Source organism: Electrophorus electricus, chromosome 4 (genome assembly GCF_041902795.1).
Source record: "Electrophorus electricus isolate QZ-2024a chromosome 4, ASM4190279v1, whole genome shotgun sequence".
NCBI classification, from domain to species: domain Eukaryota; kingdom Metazoa; phylum Chordata; class Actinopteri; order Gymnotiformes; family Gymnotidae; genus Electrophorus; species Electrophorus electricus.
The window spans coordinates 26,145,422-26,157,500 of record NC_137500.1 but is presented as its reverse complement, the minus strand read 5'-3'; the positions used below and the strand labels follow the sequence as shown (position 1 = coordinate 26,157,500).

Here is a 12,079-nt window from a genome sequence, read left to right as displayed (position 1 = left end):
GAGAGAGAGAGAGAGAGGCAGAGAGAGAGAGAGAGAGAGAGAGAGAGAGAGAGAGAGGGGGGAGTGACAGGGAGGGAGGGAGAGAGGGAGACAGAGAGAGAGGGGAGTGAGAGGGAGGGAGGGAGAGAGAGAGAGAGAGGCAGAGAGAGAGGGGAGTGAGAGGGAGGGAGAGAGAGAGAGGCAGAGAGAGAGGAGAGGGAGAGAGAGAGAGAGAGAGAGAGGCAGAGAGAGAGGGGAGTGAGAGGGAGGGAGGGAGAGAGAGAGAGAGAGAGAGAGGCAGAGAGAGAGGGGAGTGAGAGGGAGGGAGAGAGAGAGAGAGGAGGAGGGGTAGTGATTGGGAGGGAGGGAGGGAGAGAGAAATGAGATATAGAGAAACAGCGAGTCAGGGAAAGAGAAGGAGAGAAATAAAGTGAGAGAGTGCATGAAGATCAGAGATAAAAAAAAAAGATGGAGAGAAAGAAATAAAGTGAGAGAGAAAGAAGTTAGAGAAAGAAGTTAGGTACTGCTATAGCAGCTGTGCCGTTTGACCTTTGTGACCTCTCGCCCTTTCCCCCCACCTGTCTGTGTCAGTGCTGAGACGCCGCGGTGTCTCTGTGGTGATGACCATGTCCTTGGCCATGTCTGGAAATCCATATTCCTCATGCTCAAACTGAGCAAAACTGTGCAAAAGGACTTCAAGAGTGATTTATCTGTGCATATTTCTGCGCGTGCGTGCGTGCGTATGCTGACAGGTAGACAGAGAGGCAGGTAAGGAGTGTGCCGTGGCAGACTGAAGGCTCAAAGCCAACACAAAGCCTTCAGCATGCGTTTAATCTGGCCTGACTCTGAGCGATGAGTCAGGACGTTTCAGTGTCATCCTCTGCGCGTGTGACCATTAAATCACTTCCCCACTCTCTGATGCCTGCCACCAACAACAAATGGAAGCAAAAAAAATAAATATATATATATATATATCTCACACGTAATGAAAGTGGGAAATGTGAAAAAGCACAAGACAGCATTTCCCAAAAATGATGTGCCTTTCTCTCTCTCTCTCTCTCTCTCTCTCTCTCTCTCTCTGTATAAAAAGCATAGGTCTGACAGTAAGCTTTCACTGCAGGCTATTCCTCAAAGTCTGAGGGTGTGTGTGTGTGTGTGTGTGTGTGCTTGCTTGCATGCATGTGTGTGTGGGATGATAAAGCATTTGTCCAAAATGTGTTTCACTGTGTTTTCTCCATGTCTTAAAGCAGTGGAAAGGCTCTCCATCAATGCGCCTCTCTGTGTCCCTCTCTCTACCTCTCTCTCTCTCCATCGTTCTCTCTCTCCCTCTGTGTCCCTCTTTCTACCTCTCTCTCTCTCTCCATCGTTCTCTCTCTCCCTCTGTGTCCCTCTCTCTACCTCTCTCTCTCTCTCCATCGTTCTCTCTCTCCCTCTGTGTCCCTCTCTCTACCTCTCTCTCTCTCTCCATCGTTCTCTCTCTCCCTCTGTGTCCCTCTCTCTACCTCACTCTCTCTCCATCATTCTCTCTCTCCCTCTGTGTCCCTCTCTCTACCTCTCTCTCTCTCTCCATCGTTCTCTCTCTCCCTCTGTGTCCCTCTCTCTACCTCTCTCTCTCTCTCCATCGTTCTCTCTCTCCCTCTGTGTCCCTCTCTCTACCTCACTCTCTCTCCATCGTTCTCTCTCTCCCTCTGTGTCCCTCTCTCTACCTCTCTCTCTCTCCATCGTTCTCTCTCTCCCTCTGTCCCTCTCTCTACCTCACTCTCTCTCCATCGTTCTCTCTCTCCCTCTGTGTCCCTCTCTCTACCTCTCTCTCTCCATCGTTCTCTCTCTCCCTCTGTGTCCCTCTCTCTACCTCTCTCTCTCTCCATCGTTCTCTCTCTCCCTCTGTGTCCCTCTCTCTACCTCACTCTCTCTCCATCGTTCTCTCTCTCCCTCTGTGTCCCTCTCTCTACCTCACTCTCTCTCCATCGTTCTCTCTCTCCCTCTGTGTCCCTCTCTCTACCTCACTCTCTCTCCATCGTTCTCTCTCTCCCTCTGTGTCCCTCTCTCTACCTCTCTCTCTCTCCATCATTCTCTCTCTCCCTCTGTGTCCCTCTCTCCACCTCACTCTCTCTCCATCGTTCTCTCTCTCCCTCTGTGTCCCTCTCTCTACCTCACTCTCTCTCCATTGTTCTCTCTCTCCCTCTGTGTCCCTCTCTCCACCTCACTCTCTCTCCATCGTTCTCTCTCTCCCTCTGTGTCCCTCTCTCTACCTCTCTCTCTCTCCATCGTTTCTCTCTCCCTCTGTGTCCCTCTCTCTACCTCACTCTCTCTCCATCGTTCTCTCTCTCCCTGTGTCCCTCTCTCTACCTCTCTCTCCATCGTTCTCTCTCTCCCTCTGTGTCCCTCTCTCTACCTCACTCTCTCTCCATCGTTCTCTCTCTCCCTCTGTGTCCCTCTCTCTACCTCACTCTCTCTCCATCGTTCTCTCTCCCCCTCTGTGTCCCTCTCTCTACCTCTCTCTCTCTCCATCGTTCTCTCTCTCCCTCTGTGTCCCTCTCTCTACCTCTCTCTCTCTCCATTGTTCTCTCTCTCCCTCTGTGTCCCTCTCTCTACCTCACGCTCTCTCCATCGTTCTCTCTCTCCCTCTGTGTCCCTCTCTCTACCTCACTCTCTCTCCATCGTTCTCTCTCTCCCTCTGTGTCCCTCTCTCTACCTCACTCTCTCTCCATCATTCTCTCTCTCCCTCTGTGTCCCTCTTTCTACCTCACTCTCTCTCCATCGTTCTCTCTCTCCCTCTGTGTCCCTCTCTCTACCTCTCTCTCTCCATCGTTCTCTCTCTCCCTCTGTGTCCCTCTCTCTACCTCTCTCTCTCTCCATCGTTCTCTCTCTCCCTCTGTGTCCCTCTCTCCACCTCTCTCTCCATCGTTCTCTCTCTCCCTCTGTGTCCCTCTCTCCACCTCTCTCCACCTCTCTCTCCACCTCTCTCCACCCCTCTCTCTCTGTATCCCTCTCTCCACCTCTCTCTCATACTTTATTTCTTTCTTTTTCAAATTATGAACACTTAATAATCTGCTATAATCCCTTATTTCAGGACCTTTACTGATGCTTGACTGGAGCTTTGCTGTCTTATTTTTATTGTCATTATATTATACAAATCTTTTTTTCCTGTTGTCACCAGTAGTTATTTTCCAAAGGTAGATTAATTTAAAAGCTGTCAAAAATATTGTAAATTTTTCTTTCTTATCCTCTCCCTCTCTATCCCCCCCCCTCTCTGTCAGGTTTGGACATCACTAAAGATCCTTGTATGAAGGTACACTGTCCCCCTCACAAAGTGTGTGTGAGTCATGACCTTCAGACGGCTATCTGTACCAATCATAGGCTACCACAGCAGAGGTAAGACAGACAGACAGACAGACACACACACACACACACACACACACACACACACACACACACACAGAGACAGTCTCTCTCTCTCTCTCTCTCTCTCTCTTGCTCTCTGTCGCTGTCTTGCCCACGTAGTTTAAAATGATTTTTGCCCTGAATGTCCTCTGGCTGTGGTAGAGAAGGGCCCCGGGCATTGCCAGAGCGGTAATGTTATTAGCTGAATTCACTGTGTACTCTGTCTCTATCACGGATGGTCTGCCACACATAATCTCTCATTAATAGCATATCGCCATCCTATTGCCATCTGGGCTGGCCAATTACACCATAAACATGATTAAAAACCTTTTCTAAAAGCCAAATGAGCAACTATGACATAATTTAGTTAAAGTTTACGCCTAATTACACTTCGCAAATAAATTTGCATTCCAAATACTATTCTGACACAGGGTCCCGTTGAAGGCCTCCGCGAGGTCATCACAGAGACGGCAGAATGTCACTGCTGTTCTCTACTGCAGACTCCGACCCCCACGACCCCCACGTGTCGCGTTTGGTCAAGCACATATTGATCATTCAGTGGCCAGTTATGCATAATGAACTCACCACCTCTTGATGAGCAAACACTCAGTACCCCGTGCCCTGCCAAATCATGTTCACTGTGAAATAATGACCCTCTGATGCCTACTACAAAGGGAAAACCCTGCAAGCGCTTGATAGCAATTTACACGTGCCTGTATCACATCTCCTGACATGGCAACAGAGTGAATGGTAATCTATCATTAATCCCGAACAAATGAGGTGTGACTATCTTTTTTTCTCATTAATTTACATGGTGACAAACATTAAGTAGATTGTTCATATGCAAATAATAAATGAATGCATAAAAAACACCGCTTGATTGGGTCTAACCAAATAACATCGATTCATAAAGGAAAAATGCGGAGGATTATGGTGGAAGACTCCTAATCCATTGAATAAATAAGGGCTCTAGTGTTTGTAGGGCAGACCCATCGAGGATCAATGTCTGTGTGTTGTCGACGGTCCAAGGTGTGTTTAAGTTCTTCTTCTGAAGTGTGTCAGCCAGTGACTGGGGACTGATACCCAAGGATGCCTTGTCTTCTTCTATGACTGATTTCAAAGAGCAAAGGAAACTGGTTCATTAATCATGTCGACCAAAAGATTTGAACGCTACCTCATATCAGATGTAGAGTTTTTTAAAATATATGCAGTACTTATCTTACATATTCAGCCCCAGTCTGAGGGCGTACTAGATAACAGGATGCACCTTTATAGAGGGACTTTAAAGTTCTTTTTTCCTCTGTGTGGAAGGACATTATCACTAGCGTCCCTAGTCTGTACAGTCAACCATCATGCACCTTAAGTATCAGTCAGACTAAACTGCTTTGAAAAACATATGAGCAAAACAATCTGAAGCAGACGGACCTTATAGTACTTTTTAGATCAAATTTGAATCTATTTTTAGAATTTTTCTACCATGATTTTTAAGTGACACGGCAAGTTTCACCCCACACTACTTCCTGTATAAAAACCATTTCCAACCATTGTCGATTATTTGGTAAATTAATGTGTTTGTGTTTGAGTCTTAGTGTCTCTGTCTTAGTGTTAATGTAGGTTAATTGGTATATGAATGTGTTTGTGTTCGAGTCTTAGCGTCTCTGTGTTAATGCAGGTTAATTGGTATATGAATGTGTTTGTGTGTTCTGTGTTTTGCTTAAGGATTATTTTAAACGGTCCTGACTCACTCTTGCAGCCTGCCCTGCATTTGTGACCAAAACGTACTTCTCCAATGTATGAAGTCTCGTTACACAAACTTACTCCTACAACATCCAGTGTTGGATTATTTGGAATAAGTATCCCACTTCAGTAGTCTATCAAATTAGAGAGGCACCACTTTCCTTGGTACTTTTTCATCCTATACACAAGGACATGCTAGAACAAAAAAACTATGAGTGATAGATAAATTATGAAAACATGGTATTTTTTATAGGAAGCAGTATCATTGTTGATTAGTTGAGGGGAAAGCTAGGATTTCTGCAGTTGAACTCCAGTGATTAATAAGCGCCTGTACTGGCACATATGTTTAATTCATATCTGGTCAGATCACTTTCCTATTCAGTGGAATGGTTTAGTCTGCTGTACCAAAAGCCAACAGACCACAGTTCCCTCGGGACGTCTGACAGACATCCTTGCTGAGTTATGTAGGCAAGGTATATGACGGAATGTTAAAAAACTTTCTGCTTGATGGAGATGAAAATGCAGTCAGAAACAACTGAAACGTGTGTGTGTGTGTGTGTGTGTGTGTGTGTGTGTTAAACAGCAGCAGCAGGCAAACTGGGTGATCATATTGCGTTTCTCGACTCCTCCAAGGCCTTTGATGCAACTTCTATCTACTTTAACCTCCTATGGTATTTCCAAAAATCTTTGATTAATTCAACAGATGAGAAGTCAACAGATTGTATACTGGGCGAACTGTGTGTCTTTAGCAAAACATGTACCATTTAGTATTCCACACGGTGGAGTGGTATCCTGTCTTCATTTTGTTTCTGCATGAATGCTCTCAACCATATGCTGACTTATGGTGTGGAATGCTTCATGATTGCAGACAACCTGACTTTGACGGGATCTCTTCCTAGAGAGATACGATCTGCCGTTAGCCAAATAGATGGCCGATTATGGGACGTTTATGGCATTTAGCTGATACGTTTATCCAAAGCAACTTACAGTTATGGCTGAACAATTGAGGGGTTAAGGGTCTTGCTTAGGGACCCACCAGTGGCAACTTGGCAGTCGTGGGACTTGAACTGGCAAGCTTCTGATTTCTAATCAAGTACCTTAACCACTGCCCACTGAACTTTTAACCTTTTAGGTGTTTGGATCAGCTCAGACCTGATATGGGATTATCTCCTTTATCATCAAGAGAGTCAAGCCACACATACACGTTCCAGCAGACACACTGCGGGACATTCCTCTGACCTTCAAACAGCCTGTCTGGGAGGGTGCCTGACTTGTCTGGGCAAGATTACCGAAGTGGCTTATGTAAGAACCTGAATCCACCCAAAGGAGGAGTCTGAGACTCATTGCACACACAATATTCTACCCACTGTAGACGAGAAAAGAGACGAAGATCCCAGAAATTCTATTCTCTGGATTCTACTGGACGCAAGACCTCCTTCTCATGCACATCTGCTTGTAAAGTCAGGTATTATTCTCTATGAAATAGTAGGTAATGGTTGCATCCATTAAGCTGCACAAAAAAGACACCTGCTATACTTTGTTGCCTAGAGCTTTTAAACTACTACAGTGAAGTGTCTGATTATATAGGATTGATTGCAAATACCATTCTAGTAGTGTTGGATTTGTTGTCCGAGTTATTGTGAACACTGTGGGTAAAGAACAAATCGCAGTAGCTCGGTGGTGAAAGTCAGGAAAGTGTGTAGTCTAGAATGGAATGCATTTATTAAGCCACTAGTGCTGCTACCTCAGGTGGTGATCTCAGTCAGCAAAGGCCACGAATCTTAACAGGAAGATTTAGTTCTAACTGACCTAACAGATGTTACCTTGCCCGGTTCTGATGATCACCACGGACTGTTTATAGATATGTATGCACCCAAAGTGGTGGAACTTTGCAGCATGAATGGTCAAGGTAAGGCTTTTTTTTATAGGCCTTAGTAGTGAGAGTGTAGTGGGAGTGTAACGGCAGTTGCCAAGAGGGCGAACGTACTCGGCCAGGTGCGTGGACTCTAATCGGGGATCAGGTGGTCAAACTCATGGATGTGCAGAGAGGATGGAATAGTGAAAAAGACAGCAGACAGGTGAGAATAGCAAACAATGTGTTTAATTAATATACAGGAAAACAACTACGATAACAAATACAAGATATAAATAATAACAGCAGAACGGGCTTATAATAATACAAAGTGGATCTAGAGTGCTATGGCGAAACAAATCACCACTATCACAAGACATGAACTAGAAAGGAGAACTGGACCCAATCAGACTAAATAATAAGAACAAACCTGACTGAATAAGGACCAGAGAACACCTATGATGAACTGAAAGGATACTAGAGAACAAAGAGAAGCAAACAGAGAGAAAGACAACCCAAGGAACTTCTGAACCAGGACTGTGTCTAGACACAGACAGAGATAAACCACAACTTGGAAGAACAAGGAACAAACAAAGCCAACAGAATAAAAGAGCAATCAGGAGCGGGCAAAAGGAAAAGAAACAAACCAGAATAAACGCTATTCTCCCAGGATTCTTACTTATTAAGGCAGAATAATACACGAACAGGAGGAAACATGACGAACTAAATGGAACAGGCAGAGCAGGGAATGACCGGGAACGACTAAGACCAAAACACGGGGTTTAAGACAAGATGCTAGCTGAGGCAGAGAGTGAGAGACAGGAGCAAGAAGTCAGAGGCAGAAATTAGGAACCAAAACAAGGTCAGCGCAAAACACACGGGAGCAAAATAGGTTGTCGGGGAAACCGCGATGCTAGCGGATGGGGGATATGACAGGGAAGGGTGATGAATGAGTCTTCTCCATGGTGAGTGTGCATGCATCTGCATCAGTAAACAGTCACATTGTTATTGAACACCAAAGTAAACATTTGGACCAACAATTCAACTGTGACTCCTCAGGGAAGTTTTAAAGAGAAGACAAAGATGAAGCAAGAGGGGGGAAAAAGTTGATCTGGATTATGGAATGCTCTGCTAAACTAAAGAGCGCATGCTACGAACAGCCATTTGCCTTTCAACAAAGATGACCCTAGGACGACCCTAGAATGCGGAGTAACTGTCATGTGGCAGAACAATGGGCTTCATACCTCAAGGGAAGGTTCCTCATGAATGTTTGTTTTCATCATGAATATAACGCACTCACAGAAGGTGTCTTATTGAGTGTTCATACAGAACAAACAGACCCGAGAGTAGCTAAAAATGGAATATGGACTGGACTGTATGGTACTTTCTAGGTCTGGGAGGGGAGGCTGGATGGAGGAGGGAGCGTAAGAGAAGGAGCCTCTCTTGTTTTCTCTTTAAACCCTCTCTCGGGTTTTGGCTACCTACTGAAAAAGAGGTTGGCATGTTAGTGGTCAACTAGCTCCAAGAATTCCTCACCTCCTTTTTGGTTTGAGGTTTTGGACAAGCTGCAGTCACTGCAGTCTTTTAAATTTGGAGATGCCACTGTCCATCAGTCAAAAGGATGCCCAGATACCGTAAATCTACCTGTCTGGTGGCAAAGATCTTCAGGTTCGCCTCAGTTTGTCTGAAAGACTTCAGCCCAGCCTTCAGGTGTTGTATGTACCACTGGTAATTAATATAGATGAATTCATCTTGGTGTGAACCAAACAGAGTGGTGAAGGTCATTTTTGTATGGGGTGCTAAAGTCAGGGGCGTCTGCCAGTAAGGCTTTGTCAAATCCAGTGTTGAATAAACATGAGCAGAGCCCAGCCAATTGGGAAGCTCATCGATACACCTCATTGGATAGTCAGTGGATTTGGACAACCTGTTGACTTTTCTATAGTCAACACAGGAACAAGCGGGACTTGTTGCACAGGAAACAGCAAGGAACCAGCACAGAAATTAGCAAGAAACAGCAATGAATCCAGCAGAGGAAATAGCAAGGAACTCAGTACAGGAAATGGCAAGGAATCCAGCCACTGGTCTCAGCTTGTACCCAGCATTTGTATGTTTGAAAGTCTATATCATATATTTGAGGGTCTGATTAAACTGCTCAAACAGGCTGTATGTTTAGGGACAGTAGACACCGATATACATTGATTTAATCCACAGCAATTCATAAAGCCTGCATGCTGTGTGTTTCGTAAATGCTGCTGCCTTGATCAGTCAGAATCTCTTTCGGGATTCCGACTCGGGAGACAGTTGAGAACAGCGAGTCCGCAGCACTGCATGCTGAAGTGCTGCATTGTGGCTCTGCCAAGCCATAATCTCCCAGGATTAAGACTAAGCAGTACCCCCGCACGCTCTGTTTTAAAGGCCCAGTGAGGTCCATGCGGATTCTTTCGAAGGGAACCTGGAACGGGCCAGGGGATTAACTCGCTGACATTTACAGCATGACGTACACCACCTGTTTACATTACCTAGAATTCCAAGCAAATAAAACCAAGCCATTAAAGTGGATTAATGTTTTTTTCTGTCCTAAATGGCCTGCCATAGGTCTAACATCGGCCACGTAGAAAAGTGTTTCCCTTCTGCTTGTAAGAACCAACAACTGGATCATTCCTTCATCTGTCTGAGAGTTCCATGTCAATCCATACAACTCCGATAATGGAAAAACGTAGGCATGACAGGACCGCCTTTGGCTTGAGCACCTGATCATCAGTTACTCCCACTTGGTTGAAGGTGTGTTTCAGGGTGTCATTCCGAGATGGGTGTGGGTGTGAGAGGGGGAGTAAGGGGTGGGTGTGGGTGTGGGAGGGGGAGTAAGGGATGGGTGTGGGTGTGGGAGGGGGAGTAAGGGATGGGTGTGGGTGTGGGAGTGGGTGTGGGTGTGGGAGGGGGAGTAAGGGATGGGTGTGGGTGTGGGTGCGGGTGTGGGAGGGGGAGTAAGGGATGGGTTTGGTTGTGGGAGTGGGTGTGGGTGTGGGAGGGGGAGTAAGGGATGGGTGTGGGTGTGGGAGGGGGAGTAAGGGATGGGTTTGGGTGTGGCAGTGGGTGTGGGTGTGGGAGGGGGAGTAAGGGATGGGTGTGGGATGGGGAGTAAGGGATGGGTGTGGGTGTGGGTGCGGGTGTGGGAGGGGGAGTACAGGGGCCGCTGCCCTTGTGCAGCCGTGCCAAGTGTGTGTGATTACGAATAAGATGGGAGACACTCTGAGGCATTCTGGGTAGTGGTCTACTTAATCCACTCACAACTTGACTTCCTAACGCAGATAGTGAGTAATAAGAGGACACGCATGCACACACACAATCACACTAAGCACATAGACAACTTAAAGACTCTCATTCAGTTATCTAATTGAGCAGCATTGCTATATTATAACCCATTGGAGAGTGCATGTTGGACACATATACAGAAACTCATCTTATCAGACCCCAAGACATACTGGCTGAACACACACACACACACACACACACACACACACACACACACACACTGTCTATGACTTTCTTTAACCCTGCATTGTTTCGTCAGTGAGCTTGTTTCACACACACACAAAAGCTGGCATTTCTAATCTGTTATTATAGCCTTGGGGTCACGCCACCCCACTACCCCATGGCTTTGCTCAGCGGGGTGTGTCTCTGGTTCTTTGTGTGTATGAGGGGTTTCTTATGAGTTATTGACATTCTGCAAATGAACAACTGCCCCAGTTTTCTTTCTCTCTCTCTCTGTATCTTTCTCTCTCTCCACAAGTCAAGATGGCTTTATTGGTGTGACTGTACAAAATACAATATTTCCAAAGCATTGAAAAATGTACTTAACAAACGGAACAAAATTAAAAAAAATAAATAAAAATAATAATAATAATAATAATAAGCACCACCACCACCAACATCAATAATAATAATGATTAATGATAACAGAAAACATGACATCTAGCAAGAAATGATGACTACTGAATATGTAAACATTTAATCATGAGGGCTGATTCAGGCATGAGAAGTAGTACTGAGCAGAGAGGAGGATGTCACGGACTGGTTCTCAGGCAGTGAACCAGTTGACTAGAACCAGCTGAGTAGATCCAGCAGACTAGAACCAACTGACTCTTGTTAGGATTCAGTTCTTGAGAGTCCAGAGGCATAAAATGTCACGTTTCTCTGGGACTGCTCTCTCTCTCTCTCTCCCCTCCCCAGTTAACAGGGAGAGTTAATCCCAGGTTAAATAAAATACACTCTTATATAAAATAAGACTCTAAAACTCTTATTATAAAATAAAGGTCCTTAAAAATAAAATCTTTATGATTAAATGTCTGTCTCTCTTTTTTTCAGTGTTAAACCAAGGAAAGCCAGTCTTCCCCATAAGCACTGGGTAGGGACAATGAATCATGGGAAATGTAGGCCATGTCCTGTCATCCATTCCAGCCCAGTGTGCGGCTCAGATGGACATACGTACACCTCAAAGGTGAGTAAATCGCTCTTATCATCATCATCATCGTAATCTTCATCATTGTCTCCTTCTTCTTCTTGGTGTCATCGTCGTGTGCACCAGTCACTTGAGTGCAGTGTTGTAGTTCCCACACAAATGTGGACATACCATGCTGGACCAGCGCGGGGCATTAATACCGCACAGAGCTGAAGATACTGCAGCTAGGATGCTAACATAGGAGTAGAATGACATAACGTGACAGTAGGAGTATAAGCAGATACCATAATGCCAGGATGTGGGGTTGGGTGTGGAAGGGGAGGAGCATGGGGGGCAGGGGGAAGCTGCAAGGTGTGTTGTCTTAGGGTGAGCAGATTCATACTGTCTGCCTGACGGAAGTTCCAGACATCAGGTAGCTACCAGGTCATATGTGTTAAGGCCAGCGTAGTAAGTCTAAACAAAGGTGGGATTTGGAAAAGGAGGGTGTGTTCCTGGGTGGTCCTGTATTTGGAGTGATTACGATCCAGTCCAGTCCAGTACATGCATTAATCCTGTGGTAAACTGCTGCCTTTAACTCAGGTATTAATATAACAGTGGGAGTCCTTGAACTGTCGGTCCCACAGGCAGGCTCTGGTGTGTGTGTGTGTGTGTGTGTCTGTGTGTGTGTG

General features: G+C 45.6%; 1 protein-coding gene across 5 annotated transcripts in view; it reads left to right on the top strand.

Moving 5' to 3' along the window:
- Nucleotides 1-12,079, top strand: part of spock1 (SPARC (osteonectin), cwcv and kazal like domains proteoglycan 1) — a 185,425-nt gene that overhangs the window by 124,885 nt on the left and 48,461 nt on the right. For all 5 annotated transcript variants that reach the window (XM_081712944.1, XM_027007199.3, XM_027007197.3 and 2 more), the window contains 2 exons: nucleotides 3,240-3,354; nucleotides 11,318-11,450. In XM_081712944.1, coding sequence (XP_081569070.1) covers nucleotides 3,240-3,354; nucleotides 11,318-11,450 — 248 coding nt within the window. The remainder of the gene's footprint in view (nucleotides 1-3,239; nucleotides 3,355-11,317; nucleotides 11,451-12,079) is intronic.